Source organism: Microtus ochrogaster, linkage group LG5 (assembly GCF_000317375.1).
Source record: "Microtus ochrogaster isolate Prairie Vole_2 linkage group LG5, MicOch1.0, whole genome shotgun sequence".
Lineage (NCBI taxonomy): Eukaryota > Metazoa > Chordata > Mammalia > Rodentia > Cricetidae > Microtus > Microtus ochrogaster.
The window spans coordinates 59627974-59647065 of NC_022031.1; the positions used below are offsets into that span (position 1 = coordinate 59627974).

The 19092-nt window shown below is 45.2% G+C and overlaps 1 protein-coding gene across 7 annotated transcripts in view; it reads right to left on the reverse strand.

Moving 5' to 3' along the window:
- Asph (aspartate beta-hydroxylase) overlaps positions 1–19092 on the reverse strand; it is a 170717-nt gene that overhangs the window by 142018 nt on the left and 9607 nt on the right. For 3 of the 7 annotated variants that reach the window (XM_026786672.1, XM_026786671.1, XM_005362298.2), the window contains exon 3: positions 599–748. In XM_026786672.1, the coding sequence (XP_026642473.1) occupies positions 599–748 (150 nt within the window). Of the gene's footprint in view, positions 1–598; positions 749–5029; positions 5185–19092 lie in introns of those variants that run through there. The other 4 variants (XM_026786673.1, XM_005362299.3, XM_013351842.1 and 1 more) reach the window with 2 other exon arrangements.

The following is a 19092-nucleotide window of genomic DNA, read 5'->3' on the forward strand; positions in this document are numbered from 1 at the left end:
CCAGGAACTTCCTTAAAGAGCCCAGAGGCACCCCGGCTGCCCACAGGACCAGCAGCAGCTACCTGAGCACCCATGCATCCATGTCCACACACACTTCGGTCTCAACAGACATGGTACGTGTCCTTGTAAACCCTTGCTAAAGGGAGGTTTTGCAAGTCCACCATTGCAGCTCTCTAACCCTAACACTGGAAGGCAAGTCAGGAGATTCACTATAGGGTGCAGACCAGTCTGGGCCATGGAATGAGGTGCTATCTCAGAGCTAAGCCCACTAAAGGAAGTAGTTCATGGCCTAGAATTTTCAAAACTCATATCAAAATTGAATGAAAAAATATAAACTACAGAAAATAGTGAAAATTAGTCTAAAAAACTTGTTCTGATGGAAGCTTCCATATACCACAATACACAGAGAGCCTACATAGAAATCATCAAAATTAACGCCACTACTTTCGGGCAGCCCTAGTAATGCGCCCTTTTCTTTCACTTTATCAAGAATTAATGGAAAGCAATACCAGAGATGTAATAACAAGCCGTGCAGAGTACCAAGGACTACCACTTCTCCTCTTGCAAACTCACTAGAGAGATTGAGCCCAATTCTTACCTAGAACTTCCTCATAATCCACAAGGTCAAACCACACGACGGCCACAGACGTCCAGACGCCCAGCAATGCAATGACCATGAACCAGGTGAAGAAGGAGCCTCCGGAAATCCCTCCTCGCCTCCCGTTCTTGTGTCCTCCGTGCTTCGCCTCTGTGTGCAGAAAGGAAAATGTGAGGTGCCAGCACAGAAGAAAACACTTGACTGAACTTCCCACTCGTTTATCTTGACAGTAATTTGACAGATCACTTTAGAAACGGGTTTTACCTAAATTCTCAAAGCCCGTTACACAAAGTAATGACTTTGAACACAACCAACTTTCTACTCAAACTGAATTACCAGATTTAAATAATCTTAATTTTGAACAGAAGTAAACTCCTGGTGGGCTATTGTTTTGTTTTGTTTTTTTAATATGACGGCTGAACACATACATTCCTTCCAAGTCCTTTGTCAAACAGTCCTCGTGGGAACACTTTTATGTCGAAATGGTCACTTGGACCCCGCCTGTGGTAAGTAGCAGACACTGGTATGCCATAAACACAACTAAAACTTCATGTTCTTGCCTTCCTGTAACAAGGAAAATACTGGCCCCAGTTTGATATTTCTCACTGTTTCCATGCATTGTCCAAAAAATTAACTTTCCAACTAGCCAAGGCCATTCAGCTTTCATTTTAACACAAGAGCCTAAGTCTTTACCAAGTCTCACGGACACTGGGACAGACATTCCGCTTTGCCTTCCACTCCTGTTGCTTTCTTTACTGCTAGGCTCCCTAGTCCCTTAGTGCTGATCTTCACAGTGCCCTCTGGCTCTGCCAGCTCCTTCACGGTTTGCTGCCTCTTCCTGGTGCTGGTGGGCGGCTATTTTCTTATGGAGCAGTCTCTTGCCAACCCCCGGTAAGGCACAGTCAACAATGCAGCTGACAGCCTTTGAAGTGCAGTGCATGCCAGCTCTCTTAATGAAATCAGAGATGCAGATGGATCCTATTTCATATCCTATTTATACAGTAGACCACCCTAACCTGTGTTAACTGCCAGAGAGGAAAGTAAATCCCTCCAAAATTATTCAATATTGCAGGAAGCTGAGTAAGGGGAGAAAGCACAGAAAGGTAAATCACAGGCAAAAGATGCAATTCCACTTCCTCCTTCAGGAGATCCAGCCGGGCGTGGGCGCGGGCAGGCAGGAAACGGGCCTGCCAACTGGCCCTAATGCAGGAAACGGTTCTGTAAACTTCTGCTCAATGTCATTTGTCATGTGTTGTTACGCTTTGTGTGCCTTACATTCTCCGACAAATCGTCTTCTGGTGGTCAAAGCAAACAGAATTCATGAAAGCCACTGCCAGGTATAAAAGTCCATACTGTTTATGAAGTAAGCACTGTCTGCAAATTTATCTTTAGAAAGAGGATGTTATATTCCACAACTACAAGTAAAGACACTCAATTACCTGATACCTCCAAATGCCATGTTGGAGAGGGAAACTTTTCTGCATGCTACCAACATAGCATGACACTACCTGGCATGGTGGTTTCTTCCCACCACGCTGTCACGAGCATCACATGTGACCTTCATGGCAACCTGCCTATCTTTCTGCAGAAGGTGTTTCTAGACGCTTTAGCAGGACATTGTTTAGCAGGACATTTGTGTGGCTGTTCCTCATGTGGTAGGTCATCTGTCATGTCCCGTTCCCCCAGGTCCAAGGGAGGTGGATCCCCCCCCCCATATATCCCAAATATCCCTTTTATGGGGAACTACCTGCCTCAGAACCACTGAATACTCGGGGACAGACTCGTCATCTGGTACAGGAGAAAGAGGAAGGCATTCGTCCACATCAGCCTTGCACGTTGGGCAGAACTCAGAAAATGACCTGTGCAGTCCTAAGTTCTGTGTCTAATAAGGGCTGACCCCATGACCCCCATCTCCATCAGCTTACTCGGAACCTGCCTTCTGCCTCCACACACACTAGGAAAAGAACAGGAGTGGCTTCAGGCAGCCAAGTACTTCCAATGCATTGCTCAGAAAGAAAATTGAAATTGTACGTGCTATAAAGATATTCTTTATTTAGACGTATTTTATTTTATGTGTGAGTATTTTGTGTGCCCGTACGCTGTTCATCACCTGAGCGCTTGGTCCTTGTGAAAGTCAGAAGAGGGCATCAGATCCCCTAGAACTGGAGCTGGGGGCCACCGTGTGGGTGCTGAAACCAAACCCAGGTCCTCTGGGAGAGGACATTTTACTGTTGGGGACCATGGTTTCCTGTATGTTTATATGTCATGAGCAATCACACAAATCATTCAAATAATACAAAATAAGCTGTCGCTGGAATTTTTCAAAATAAGGGGCAAGATGGCTAACTTCTGTGGGCCATAGCGTACCACAAACTCAGTAGCAGGGTTTGGGAGTGGCTCACTACTTTTATAAACATGAAGATATTTTCCCTACGCTATATAGGAAAAAAAAATTTCTTGTTTTTTTAAAGCATTATTTATTTACTTATTTATTTATTTATTTATTTATCTATTATGTATACATACATGCCAGAAGAGGGCACTAGACCTCATTACCGATGGTTGTGAGCCACCATGTAGTTGCTGGGAATTGAACTCAAGACCACTAGAAGGGCAGCCAGTGCTCTTTACCTCTGAGCCATCTCTCCAGTCCATTTTACTTTCACATAACATACAAATGCATACGTGCTGGAGAGATGGCTCCCTGATCGAGAGTGTGTACTGCGCTTAGACTCAGTTCCCAGCACCCACATCAGTGGCTTACAACTCTCTGTAACTCCAGCCCCAGAGGAATCCAATGTCCCTGGGCCCTATGCGAATCTGAACTCTTGTGCATGCACCCATAATTAAAAACAAAATAAATCTTTTTAAAAAGTGCAATATATCTCAAATTATTCATTTAAAACGAATGATAAAACGACAATAGACCGAATCCTTGTCTTATCGGCTCTTGGACACGGCCATAGTCACCATCTTTTCTATTGCTCCTTGTTAACTAAAATAGCAAACTGTTAAAAATACTTTATCCCTTTACAATGTCAGTGTAATACTGTAGCATCATTAACCTCATTACTATTAATACTTGTTAGTTCCATAAAGGATAAAAGCACCGAGTCATAGGAGACTCTACGAGCGCTTTACAGTCTTTCCTGTGAATGTGGAGAAAACTAAGCAGGACCTAAGGACCCAGACATCTCTTAGGAGCCTTTTTCTGGAACATGCGCCACGTGCTTGGCCTGTCCCTTTGTAAATGTGCTGTGCCTAGACCCCAGGGGCAGATTGGGTTTCCTGACTCAAATGAAGGAAGTGTGGTACAGCAAACCCTTCCCAAGGGTATTAAACACCACCAACAAATTCAAATCCAGACGTTATGACAAAAATATTCTGGAAGGATGTCCAGCACGTGATGCTATTTTCTTAGATCAAAATAAATCTAAGTCGGTCTTTATCTTGTTTTCTGGCTCCAGATCCAGAAACTGCAGTCCCAAGGAGGTTTCCTCGAGTTAAGGACATGGCAACTCATCTTCTGAAATGAAAGTGAAGTTGGCCTTCACTGTCTTCCATGCTGCCTCATCAAAATGATGCCCACATGAGAAAATGTTCCCGCACAGTGGGGATAGAACATCAACATGCGGGCATCAGTCCCAACAGTCAGAAGAAAAGACTGAACCAAACGGGCTCAGGACAAAAGGCCACTGCACACTGGCTAATGACTCACTTGCCATTAAGTAAACTACAAGTCATTCGTCGGTAACTGTTAGTGGGCATTATGCCGGGCATTCACCCTGGTACTAAACTGAGCATTTAAAGTCTTAAAACAACAGTTCCTTCTATGGAGTTTCTATATATCTACCCGATACATATGTTTTACACTAACAAAAAGACGATCTTTGCTTATAAGGAAAAAAAGATACACACAAAAAAGCAAATTCGACACATTAAGGAAATGAAAGCATCAATCTAAGAAACAAAATTCTACGGCCTTCTATTTTGTTTTTCATTTACCCTCTGCTTCACATGAAGTAGGTCAATTTCCATATAAGGTAAGGCTGCTCGATCCAAGCATGCTCACTAATATGAGACTTACATATCCCTGTTTCTCATCTTTTTACAAGAAATCTGAACACACAATTCTTTAGGTTCATCGTGACCGACATATCAGACTCTAGAAGCTTATAAAATGTGATTTGCGGTAGAAGAATATATTGAGAGTCTAAGTTAGGACAGCAAAACCTATCCAGGTTAAAGACAGATTACTCCATTAAAACCCAGCCACTGAAAAAAGCCGACTGTTCCAGAAATTCAGGAAAGACCATGCAGGAGGCACAAAGCATCTAGCCAAAAACGTCTGAACAGAGCCCCCCTGAAAATAAGCAAGAACGACGTCAGCTAGTTCTAAACCCCCTTTCCATCCAAACAATAGACATATACCTTTATCCTCAGCCATCCTGATTCCTTCAATCCGTGCATAAAACACACCGAAGGGACAAAACTAAGGTGCTCCCAGGAGGTGTGGGCCACCCAGCGTGCCCTTTCCTGCAGTTCTGCGCTGCCAGTCCTGGCCAAGGGCTCCAGAGCTGAAACTCGACCTGACTGCTCAGCAGCTATTTTTAGAGGTCCCTTCCTCATGGCCACATGCTGCTAATCACTCAGATGGGCAGCGCTCCTGGCGACCCTGCAGCCCTTCCCACTCGGGATGGAGTCCCTGCTTGATGGTTGCTATCTCTTACAGCTCCAAGCTCCCAAAGACAACACAGCTGGACAGCGCACAGGGCAACACACTAACCACCCCACCTACAGTGTGGCTTCTTTCAGACTAGGCTGCCAGGGCCTCAACTTTGACACCTAGTCATTCAGCAAGTAAAGAAGCCCACATGTGGTCCCAAGCCCAGAGCCAGCTTCCTTTGGTCCTTCAGAATTTTAATCAAAACCCTGCAAGACTATTTAGCCAAGTTATTTGAACAAAGACAAATCATGAATGACAAGAAATTCTCTAGAATCCTGAGTCACAACATTATCATCCCAGGAATAACCCTTCCAACAGCAAAAAGAAAGCCAGAGCACAAAAAAATTTTCACTGGAGGACAAGAGAGGGCTGCGGGACACTGAAGGAAAGAAACTGGAGGGAAGGAAAGAGAGGAGGAATGGGGGAGGGGTCACCTCAAAACAGGTACTGGACAGAGGCCATGAAATCCCACATCCAATGTTCCCTTCTGGGAAATGAAATGGCCCCAATTTTAATGTCCTTTTTTTTTTTAACTGTTCTAAGATTAGCAGTTTATAGAATTCATTGGAGCTCTAATTAATAAGGGAAATTCAGAGCAAGCAGATTCTAGAGCAAGCAGCAACCTTTCAAAGCGGCTTCTCCATCTTAAGTCTTTATGAGCAAATAAAGCATTTAAACCCTTCTGAAGAGTCAGTGAGTCAAGGTTTCGTGGTCTCGATAGGAGATAGGCTGAAGAAGGTAACAGGGACAGAGAACAAAACAACCTGTGTCCTGGTCTCCTAGAACAGACTTAAAGACGGCCATCAGATAACTGTTATCCTTTTACCAATATAACACTATATTATCACACAACATTTGAAACAAATAGGTAGCTATTCTGGAAGCTTCTTTGGAAGGTATGAGAATGATAAGGAACACTTTGCAGGGCCACAAGACCATGTCACAACCGACTGACGCACAGGGCCACCACACTTACGAGGCCCTGGCCTGTTATGGTTTCAAGACAGGGGGTTCATGTCCCAGCTTCTGTCATCTGGGGAGACAGCACACCTCTGCATTATCAGTCCCCTGCTTATGAAATAGATTTTGCACACACACACACACACACACACACACACACACACACGATTGCTGAGACATCCACGCCACATTTTCTGTGATTACTCAGAATCAGTGCAGAAATCTGCTTGCTCACTCCTCTTTATCTCCAATACAACCAGTGCTGAGGGGCTCCTGAGCAGGCCGTGCTAGGGCCATCATGTTAGAAACTACAAGATAGTTATCAATTAACTGATGTAAGAATCACAGCCATTCAATCAGGACCAGCCTAATTACTACAGATCCGGTTATTCCTTGCAGACTAATCCCAACCATGACCATATACCCTAAGGTTAGTTAATGTGCTGGATAGTTTTACACAAATTATATAGTCATCTGAAAGAAGGGAGCCTCAATTAAGAAAGTGCCTCCGCAGGCCCTGCCCCTCATCTGGGCAGCAAAACAAAACGAACCTCATTGGCAAAAGTGCGGGTGAGCATGGGAAAGTCGTCCCCATTATTCGTCTGTCATGTAGTGGCATGGCAAGGGAGAGATGTCTTCCCCCCACCCTCCATCAACGCCCAGGGCAGGTGGGAGGGCTGGCCCTGAGATCATAAGAGAGTGGGAGAGCTGCCCCTGCCCCTAAGCCATACCTGTGCAGCACAGTAGAAAGGACCCTGAAGATGTAGGTGTGGGGGAGCCACCCTAAGGACCTGAAACTGGGAGAATTACTGGCTCTGCCCCTTGCTCATCTCTGCGAGGGGTGAACTCGCCAGGATAACGCAGGAGAGCTCACCCTGATGGTGAGGACAAGGGAGAGCTGACAGGCTGACCAACCCTGAAACTGCCCAATCCCAGAACCGGGGTTATGAGTTGACCCAGCCCAACATCCACCCCATCGGTGATCTGCTGGAGCACATGAAGCGACTGGCCCTCCAAATCCAAAACTGCAGGATCTCCACAGCACAGGGCAGCAGCAGGATAACCATGAGCTGTTCCAGTGAGCGTCCAGCATTGAGAGTGTGCTAGAAACCAGAGGCCTTGAAGCAGACCAAGGACTCTTTGCAATGAACACCTGCAAGTAAATGTATGGACAAAGGGGTTCACTGTATCACTGTGTCGAGCTACAGCTTCCATGATGAGGTCCCTTTTTTGTTTATTTTTCTTTTTTCTCTCAAATTTTATCTTACTTTATTATGGGGTGGAGAGGGTGAATACAAACGGACATGGAAATGATTGGGATGGAGATGTATGAAGTGAAAGACGTGATGAATAAATAAAAAGAAGGAAGAACAAAAGAAAGAAAATGCCTCCAGAAGACTCAGCAGCAGGCAAGCCTGTAGGGCATTTTCTTAATTTGGGATTGATGGGCGGCGAGGGCCCAGCCCATGGTGGGCAGGGCCATCCCTGGGCTGGGAGCCAGGCTTCTATAAAAAAGTCCTCTGAGTAAGCAAGAGGAAGCAAGTCAGTAAGCAGTACCCCTCCATGGACTCTGCTTCAGCTCCTGCCTCTAGGGTCCAGTCCTGCTTGAGTTCCTGTCCTGAATTCCTTCAGAGCTGGACCACACTGGGGAAGCCTAAGAAACCCTTTCCTCTCCAGCTTGCTTTTTGGTGGTGGTGTTTCTTCACAGCAATAGGAACCCTGACTAAGACAGTCAGCCTCCTCCTCCTCCAACGGTTAAATAAGCATTGTTACAAAATGTCTCTCTTCCCTAGTTTGACACAAAATATCTGTGCAGTGGGGTAAGGGGAGAAAACTGCGGAGTTATTGTTTTAAATCATTTACATATTTACTGCAGGGGAAGTAAATGCAGAATTGCTAGAAACTGTAATGACAGCAACATTTTTGGTAAAGGAGAATACTTCTAAACGTTATTAAAAATGAATTGGATTTGTGCACCACAGACAACGAAGCTGACGGTCACTATCAAAGCAGCAGCGGCTGGGAGGAAGAGCATACTGGCTACATGCAGGAACAAACCTGGAACGGGTACTTAGAGACTATTAATATCAACCTGATGGGACCTGAGACCCCAAGAGACAAGATCCACATCCCCCGAGCCACGGGCTGCACCTGTCACTAAACACTTGCCAGGTAGAAATCCCTGAGGTCTCTCAGTCAGTGCTGGCCTCTTCCTTTCATTCATCCCCAGCCATTCTCTGCAACGGCAGCCCTGCCGTTAGGATGACCTAGAGCTTCTTACTCTCCTCTTTCAGCCTGTCTACTTGCTGACTGCTTCGGATTCCATAGCTCTCCTATTTCTACTCTCCCCCAACTAGTTGTGTTTTGAGTGTGGATGGTACCCCTCCAGCTGATCCGATCCTCGTCTCCAGGGTAATGCCGAGAGGAGGTGGGGCCTTCAGGAAGCAGAGTCTCGGAAGCAGTCCTCGGGTTATTGCGGTGTCTCTCAAAAGCGGGAATCCACCTGGCCTCTCAGTTTCCCTGACTCTGTAAAGTAGGGCCGCTGCTCGCTCCGCCGCGTGCCTCCACGGTTGGCTGCTCTCCCTACAGGCTCAGGGTGACGGAAACACCCAACCTGGTGATGAACTTTCTGGAACCATTACAACAAACTTCACCTCTTTATAAATCAAATTAGCTACAATGTTTCATTACAGTCACATGATTGATACACCCACCTGCCTCCCCACCTCTCTGGACCCGGGACCCCATGTATGTCCCTCTCCTGGCCACATTTGCTGCTCAGTCTTTTCATAACCCTGGTCTGGCATGAAGGGCTCCTTGGCCAATCTTCCTCGCTGACCACCAGAGCAGCCACAGGGGTGCTACGGCTCTGATTACAGCTTCCCCGCGTCTGCGAAAATGCCTCAAACTTCTCTGCCCTTAAGTCCATTCTATCAGATTCGAGCCTTACTCCCCAAGAAACCTAACATCAGCAGCAGCAGGCAACTTTCCCGAGAGCCAACCACCAGTCTAGCTTTCTGCCTGTGTCTCTTGCCACATGGCCTTCCCGAACACTCCTCCTCACGGCCAGCCCTGTTCTGGGGCTCTTCTTCTCTTCATAGGTACGATCCGTGTGTGTGTGTGTGTGTGTGTGTGTGTGTGTGTGTGTGTGTGTGTGTGTGTGTGTGTAAAGTCATATTTATATATTACATTTAAATTATATTCAGATGTATGTATATATGTATATGAGCATGAGTGTTTTGCCTCCATGTCTGTCTGTGTACCACACATGTGCCTGCTGCCTGCAGAGACCAGATAAAGACATTGGATCACCTAGGACTCGAGTTCCAGACAGCTGTGAGCTGCCTTGTGGATACTAGGCATTGAATCTGGGTCCTCTGGAAGAGCAGTGAGTGTTCTTAATCATTGAGCGACCTCCCTACCCCTCGCCTGCTCATGCACGCGCGCACGTGCACAAACACATACAATTCTTAGCAGAATTATTCACTTCACTTCTAACTTCCTGCTCACAACTTACAGTCTACACTGCCCTGACGTCAGCACACCCCAGCACAGATTCCCCAATGTCACACCAGTGATCCCCACATCATCAAGTCAGGTGGAAAGTTTTCTGGCTCCAACTTACTTGACTTCTTAGCAGAATTACCTCCCTCTCCCCATTTCTTCCCATCCTGCCTTCAGACTCTTCTGTCGTTTCCACCACTCCCTAGGCTTTCTGATTTCCACTCTCCTGGTTGGGTCATTCTCCACCATGTGACTGTGAAGTATGAAAAATTCCAAGCTTGGTCCTCTGCCCACCAACACAGCTCACACCAGCTACTGTCTGCAGAGTTACTGTAATTCTCCCCTTCAGCTACCAATCCAGGTAACTGTCTCCTAGATGCCCTCTGTGAATGGCTACCCTGCAACTCAGCAGGTCTCTGACACCCTCCCTTCTTCTGCAAGGTCAGAGTCATGCATCACTTGTAATAAGCTTAGAATTTACCCTCAACCCTTTCTCTGAAGGTTCGTGAGTCTGTTTTCCCACCTGGCTACCAGGAAAGGTATGCAAAGATGTGGGCTCTCCGGGCGCCTGGGCATCCTTGTCAGTTTTTGAGCTGTAGTGCCTGCCCCTGTATGCCTGTGAAGGCCAAAGGATAACGCTGGAGAATCAGTTTTCCCTTCCATTTTTATATGGTTTCTGCTCCTTTGCACACACACACTGAGCCCTCTGTCGGGGACCTGGTCATCTGTCTCAGTGACTGTTCTTAACCCGTGTATATGCTCTGACAGGACAGGGTGAGAAAATGTTCCCTCCCAACCCAAATTCTCACTCGCCAGTCTGGGTGAGCTCTTTAGAAAATAATATAATCCTTAGTGGCCACACACTACTCTCAAGATAAAATAGAAGAAATAGAAGCTCTTCAAGCCGGCCTGGGCGATCAGTTGCGCTGGCTCCAGACAGCTTCTCTAACCTCAGCTTTGTTTCGTTTCCTCTGAGCTGCTTCACAGTCTAGCCCAAAAAAAAAATAAATAAATAAAATAACCACGCCACTTTCCTACTCTGTACTGGGCCTCGTGCTCTGCTCTCTGCCCAGGCTGTTCCCGGAATGTCCTGTGCTGCCACCACACAGCACACACGCAGTCACTGCTCTGTCCCCTGACTCACTGTTTTCTCTTCAGTCTACTCTGACATCTCTGCCTCAAGGAGGCCTTCCCCTCCTCTAGTAAACGCTCTGACAACAGTCAGCACATCCAGGTATAGACAGCTTAAGACAATCTTCTTCTGCTTCGGGAACGTACAGGTACAGAAGGGTAGATGTCACTCATTCCTGAACATTCCCTTTGCACCTAGAAGGCAATCTACACTATGGGAAATAATGAATGACTTCCTTCTCTCTGGCTGACTAGTACCGGATTAACCACGCCCTCCTCTGGTCAACCTTGAAGGAACAGAAGACTTCTAGGTCTTCATACATTTCGAAGGCAAAAAAAAAAAAAAAATACAAAGTCTGTCTCCCTACAACTGCCCGCTTTCCAGAACCAAAGTTTTAAAAAAATTAATTCAGTACTTAAGTGTTTCAAGTACCTAAACTGGGAGGGAAGTACATTCAAACCACTGCCAAGTTGTTCAAATTCCCTCATCTCTTCTCCATCAATGTAACAGTTCTCAAACTCTCAGGAGAAAAAGCTCTCCAAACCACTCAGACAGAAGAATGAAGTCCAGTGATTGCCGAGCACAGGTTAGGGCCTCCATCCACCCACTACCAGTTTTCCACAGCTCCAGCTCGGAGAGATGGGGAGCTGCTCCCCAGGATGGCCAGGAAGGAGCTGCACAGCCTTTTCTATGGATTACAGCAGCCAGAAACAAACTGTGCTCTCCTGGCTGAGGCTGTGGAGAGGGGCATCATGGCTGGAAGGATGCCAATAGACTGCCCTGTGGCAGAATTCCAGAAAACAAACCCAAGTCTGCACTTCCATCAGCCCAGCTTAAAATGCAGCGTTAGCAAGGCCCAGGCCTCCCTCCGGGCCTCCTTGCTGCCTTCCCTCATCTCTTCATGCCCGTCGTTCTCTGTCCATCCATCCTTCCATCTTGAAAACTAATTGTCCTTTGTAATCTTCAGATAAGAACCACTACCCTAGCATTCACCTGGGTTGAAAGAGATGCTGGTTCGCCACCTCAGAGGGGACAAAAAGGACCAGAGCACAGGTTCACACCACACACACACCACTCCCCACCAGCACCACCACTAGCACCAGCACCAGCACCATCACCATATACCCCTGAGGAATCTTTTACTACCCAATAAATGTACACTGGGCGCCATATTTTGGGGACCAGCCTCGACAAAACCCCGCTTGCTAAGGTAGTGGTGTGGGCTTTAGAAATCTAAGTAAAGAATACAAAGGCACATGAAAAATAATAAAACAGAAACCATAGAATAGTGCCAGGAGGGCAATCCACTGAATACTGAAATTGTCTGTGTTTAATTTTTTTATATACTTTTATACCCCAATACAAAAGAAAAAGAAGGTAACAAAAGACTTATTTAACATGGTACAAAGGACAACTCGAACTGTTAATTGTTTCAACACTGAGATATCAAGTCATTAGCATTTTGTTGTTTAGGCAGCAAAGCTACCCTAGACCAACATCCTGAAGGCAACTACTCCCCAGGTGACCTCATATTACAAAAGAAGGAACCAAAGTACACTTACAAATCCTGACCATCTGTCAGGATGGAATGGATCTGCTTGTATGAGCTATCTTATGTCAAAAGAACCGAGTAATCACATCCTGAGTCAGGACTCATAGCTACCCCGTCAACTCTCTGACCATCCGATGAGGCTCTTGTTTTGGACTCACAGTTTTGGGCCTACACACCTTTGACCCCAGGGCATTCCCAAAATTTCCAGCAAAGCTGAGAAATATCAACGTGTCTCCAGATGTTGACAGATGCCGTGCGAGGCACCTTAGGATACTTTTTACTGACAGAATTTACTTTGAAATTATCAGTTTATAGTTGTTCTGAAACTACTTCTTGTTTTCCTTAACAAACATAGAAATCTGTCCCCAAAGGTTCCTGCCTCTTCTGACTTCCATATTCTCAATGCTGAAATACTCAGAACTGTTGGTTGTGGTCACAGTTCTAAAACTTTAGAAAAGCCTTTGGTTCTCAATCTTCCTAACTCTGCAACACTTTAATGCTGTTCCTAGTGATGTGGTGAACCCCAACCATAAAATTATTTTGTTACTACTTCATAACTTTAATTTTGCTACTGATATGAATCATATTTTAAGTATCTGATATATAGGATATCTGATGTTTGTCCCCCAGAGGGGTCACGGATCTCAGGTTGAGACCCACAAAGGTTTGGCCAATGCTGGGCCTGGTGCCTTAAACCTCACTGCACAAAAATCTAAAACAGAATAAAAATTCTTTTGTCTCAATCCAATGATAAAGCAACGTGGAATTATCTGGGAAACAAGACGTGCACACAGTTTTGACTCTGGTTATCACACATGTCCATCTGTGTGTGCGCTCCCTTCCCAACATACCCCAATCATGAACCAAATTATGACCCACATAGCCACCATGTTCAAAAATGTCCCACACTCCTGACCTAACTCGCTTTGCCCTAATCCTCACAGCAAGAGCATAACTCCCACAAAGAACTGACTAGATGCAAAGTGCAATTTTTGAGGCTTCATACAAGACCCACACACGCTAACACGTGGTCAGTCAAAATCCTGGTGCTTAAATATGATACCATGACAACAACGGGCTAAAAATACTGCTTTACATGAAAAGTGCTGGGTCACCATCAAAGTCGAACTGGCAACACAGATCAGCTCTGTAAACAAGCATGGATTGTAGGATGTAAACATAACTCTTTGGATGGCGAATTTTAAATGGTTTCCATAGATTTTCCCCACATATCAGCTCATTCCTTTATTCAGCAAACACTCTAAATCCCTGTCCCGTGCTACGGTAGTGAATCAGAAAGGCAACTTAACTTACAACCCAAGGAAGAGGAACTGAAAGGCGGTGAAACCCGTGCTACTCAGAGAAAAGACAAACAGGAGAGCAGGATTCAAGCAGCCAGCTGGGAAAAATTACACCACTGAATTTCCAACGTACAGAATTCTCGAGTGCTAACAAATGATTAAAAACCACTCTTTGTAACACTTAAAATATCCACCTTTTAAGCTGGAATCAACTAATGGAAATTGGCAAATCTTAGCTTCAAAAAGAAAATACTCATAACTCTTACAAAGGAACTTAAAAATAGGAAACCAAAAAGGGGGGGGGGACGACTCATCAGATGACTCCACACTTCAGTATTTACATGAATAATTTTAGCCCATTCTTTTGAGTCACGTTTAAAAATAAAAAGGGAATTTGAAACCTTGCAAATAAGTGAAGCATCACACACACACACACACACACACACACACACACACACACACACCGAGCGTGGATAAAAGAGTGGCAGGAATCCCTCTTCTGTTACTACCGAACAGCTTCCTGTGGACAGGACCTGAGAAGATGATGGCAACCCGCAGCATGCTGTCTAAACATTCTAACACCCAATGGAGTTGACCTGTCCACCCAAACAGTTCTCTGTACCTATGAAGCACACATGTTCTTAGAATTCTGCTTACTTATCAATAGGATTTCTATGTTCTTGCCTAGAGCACAAACCTAAGAAATCCCCCATAGATGCCATTCTTGAGAACTTAAGGTATCAAAAGCAAAACAGAAAACAGCAGCACAGTCAGCCCTCTCTCACCTCAGCGTCCTTTCGGACTGAACAGAGGAATGTTCATCTGTGTGTGTTCATTCCAGTGTCACCTACCTTCCTGTGAGCTGAGCACCTGCTTTCGAGCTCAATACTAACACACCAAGAGTTCAGAGGACCCAGCCTGCCCAGGAAGCTGCTTAACACCGGATACCAAAACACATGCTATCCACGCTGCAGCAACCCCTGGCCTCTGCAGTATTCTAAACCAAACTAGACTATGACCAAGTTCCAATGTTTTGGGGTTTGGGTTTTGGTATTTGTTTGGGTTTTGGTATGAGCCAGGCACTAAGCATGGTTTCACTCTTAGAACGGTTAAAAGGAAGTCAGAGAAAAACATTTCATAATGTGAGATTTATGGGAGATTCAACTGCAGTGGCCATAATCAGGTTTTACTGCCTCATGGTTCCATTCACCTCCTGGCTCTCTTGGCCATGGCTGCTTCCAGGCCACAGCAGCAGAGCTGAGCGTCTGTACCAGTGGCTGCATGGTTGGCACTGCCTACTTAATCCATCCCAGGGGGTATTCTACAGCCTAGATCACACAAGGACCGTAGTCCAAGTCAGCCAGGAGAAGCAGCCAGTCTAGCTCTGAGGAAAACTCAAGATGCCTTGTTCATTTTCCTCCTCCCTGCTTGCAGCTGCTGCCCTCCTAAGTTCCCCACAAGGAGCCAGGAAGCAGAAGAAAGAGGTTCATAGGAGACAATTCAAGTCAATGATCCCTGCGCATCTGGGGCCAGCTCTACCTCCACTTTGCTTCTGGATAAAAACAATTTCATCTGGTCTCTGTTCCTACCATCGGTGCCCTTACCATCAAACAGGATAGAGATTCTATATAGAGACCCTCACCGTCACCAAATCTGGTCTATATTTGTGAAACTATCAAGTCACGTTGAAGTCAGTCTTCAATACTCTGACATAAGTGTCCTCTTCCTATGAAGATGGAGAAAGGTTGAGAAACATTTGGAAAGCTTTGGTGATTTATCCAAATTAGCAAGAAGAGCTTGAGTTTCTATGTGGGTTCAGTCCAGCTGGAGACAATTTTGTTGACTGAACTTACATCTGTTGAAGAAACCATTCAAGTTCTAACGGAGTTAGCAGAGCTGGTCTAAAGGAAGCTGGTGAGGGAAGAGTAGGGGAAACCTGAGGGAGACAATGCCAAGCTGAAGAGAAAAGTGTAAATGAAGCTGTTTTATAAGCTGCTGGGCAGAAGGGACGGCACACAGGAAAAGGCACTGTGGCTATACTGCTAAGTAAGTCTCCTGCTCACAAGTAATTCATCCTCTCCTCCCATAGGTCAGGACTTGCCTCCTTCCCCAGCCTACTGGTTTAGGACACTGAGCCTCATTAATAGTCTGGAGCTTGAGACCACCCCTTCTCTGACCAAGGTTGTCACAGAGCAGACTACCTGTGACTTTCTGCAGACAAGCTTGCAACAGCTGCCAGTTAGTGGGGGCAGGGCGCCTAGCAAACCTTGTTGGGAACTCTGATGAACTTTACACAAACCACAGGCTCAAAACGGACCATAACAAATTCTTTCTTATAAACTGGTTGGGGGAATTGAATGTTGAAATGCACGGGCATCAGCCAGAAAAAAAAGTGAGCGTGGAGCTGATGCAGAAGTTCCCTGTGCAAATGCTCAGCAAGCATGTAGAGAGACTGCATGTTGTGGACAGGGCTGTAACAAGGGTGGAAGCAGGACAGCCAGAGAGAGCAGCAGGAGGCCTCCTGCCCGGGAGTCACAGCTATTCTCAACAACTTGGGGGAACTACTAGAACTTTTCAATAAGGACCCATAATCAAGGTTCTGTTTCACAAAACCTGCCACACAGCAGGCTGGCGTGAAAGTTGGCACAAGTAGGCTAAGTAATGTTCCGGCCACAGCAGCTTCGGGGTCAGCCCTGGGAACCAGACCCCAGCTCCACTATTTCTCTAGCCTTCCAGTTCCTTTTCCACTAAAAGAGACACAGTGACTATGGAATCAGATATTAGAACAGAGATTCAAGCCAAGGTCTGACACACCGTCATCACTTGGCAAGTAGCAGCAATTTAATGCTCTGTACCATTATTGGTATTATTTGCTTCTATAGCTCAGGAAAACATGTCAACCCATAGAATTAGATGTCCTATTGGAAAGTACTGGAAAGACGATCCCCCAGGAGCAAAGAAACAGAGCCCAGTGCATTCAGGTCTTAGTTAGTTTCTGTTGGCTTTGGTCAGAAGACCTGAAGACAAGAAAAGGAGCACCTAGCACACGCTGGCAACACAGTAGAGGAGAAAGGCAGCAGGCTTCTGTGGACTTCATTCTCTTTTTATTAAGTGAAGAAGACTAAAAACAAGAAATGCTTCTTGTAGGAAACAAAAGAGGATAGTTCTCTGGGAGACAAGCGACAACACCAGGTTAGGGATAAGCAGTGCCCTGCTTTATATAAAGGGATGCTGTGGACGGTGCCCTGGGTCACTTATGGATGCTGTGGACGGTGCCCTGGGTCACTAAGAGATGCTGTGGATGGTACCCTGGGTCACTAAGGGATGCTGTGGATGGTGCCCTGGGTCACCAATGGATGCTGTGGACGGTGCCCTGGGTCACTAAGGGATGCTGTGGACGGTGCCCTGGGTCACTTAGGGATGCTATGGACGGTGCCCTGGGTCACCAATGGATGCTGTGGATGAGCTCTGGGTCACCAATGGAGGTCAGAGCACAGGAGCCACCTGACACAAAGGAAGGGCAGTGATATGGTGGAGCTCAAAGAACTGGAGATTCGCTGTGCACAAATCATAGGTAGATCACTGTCGAGGTGAAATGAGTGTGGACCAGGGTTCTTGTTCTTGAGCTACCTGCATTTCTTATATTGGTTTTATCTACGGTGTAGCATTCGTGCTAATAAAGACACAGAATATTTTTTAGAATTCTTTTGTGAACAGTGAGACATTTGAGATGGATGAGTAAGAAAAGAGTAATCCCAGAAAGAAAGAGCTCAGCTTATTAGCTTAGTTTATAAAAGACTCCAGTACACCGCTCTGGACCCCAGCCCTTCTCCTTCGCAGCCCACTGGGCAGCACCTCGCTATGCGCTCTTAGTTTATGCTCACCGATGCTTGTTTCTACATCAGCTTTTTCAAATTTCCAAATCTTGGAGCCATAATTGTTAACACTGTATCACATCTGGCACAAACATCTACTAAGACTGCTACGAGGGCAATAAAAACTTAACAATTATGTTTTAGATTCGTGCCAAGTACTCTAGGCCTCTGTGCACTGACCACAGATAGACTAATAGGCCAAAGCCAAAATAAATCTTACAAGTTCAAGAAAATAAATACTGTGTTTCACTCACAAAGAAATAAGTGCAGTTTGAACAAAGCACTGCACCTACTCCAAGGCATCACTACAAGAGCAGGGAAGAACAGGTGGCGCATGGAGACAAGGAAAGCACATGCCCGGTGGCAAACAGTCTTGCCCCGCAAGATGTCTGCAGATGGTCAGAATCTTACAAAGAAAAAATGCACATAATAAACTTAATAAGGCATACCTAGGGTGTAAAAATAACAATAAATCTAAACAATCTTAAGACTCGGGGATTTATATAAAAAATTACTAGGTTGGGTTTTCCCTCAAATGCAAGGGTAAATTAGAACATAGTTATAATTTACCAACTAAAAAAAACCATACATTTAATTTCAATAAATGCAGAGGAAATATTAAATTCTAAGCATAATTAGTAACGAGGCAAAGAAGGGAAGGAGAAATGGGGAAGGGGTGTCAGCATAAAAGAAAAAAATTTAAAATTATAGACCTGCATTCATCATGAGCAGATACAAAAGCAAAAACAAAATATTAAAAATAAAGCTGTAAGCACAAATTAGCAAATAAAGACATATGGGCAATAACAGCATTGTATAGCATTGGTAATTAAAGCCATGTGTACAATATTAGCAATAAAACCACGTGTACAGTATTAGCAAATAAAGTCATGTATAAAGGATAGCTCAACATGATCAAACAGGGTTTGGAGAGAGAAGGGCAATTTGCCAAAACTCTTAAACTAAAAATACATAAGTTCCCACAATGTGATACTGATATCTACGTAACACCTATACTTGACTTGCTAGAAAAAGGCAGAATGTCTTCATTTATCCCTTCTAGATAACAACGGTTCCTCTAAGACTGAAAAGAACAAAGACACTTTCACAGGTTTTGGGGACCCTACTCCTCATACTCTGTAACCTTGCCCAGCCTTAATACATGGGGAAGTGCTTAGTTTTACTGTAACTTGATAGGCATGTTTAATTGATACCCATAGTAGACCTGACCTTTGCTAAACAGAAACAGAGGAGGAGTGGATTGGGGAGTGGGGACAGGGAGTTTTGGGGAGGGTCTGGAAGGAGAGGAGGGAAGAGAAACTGTGGCCTGGTGGGGATGGAAAATAGATGGATAGATAGATAGATAGATAGATAGATAGATAGATAGATAGATAGATAGATAGATAGACAGATAGATGATAGATAGATAGATAGATAGATGATA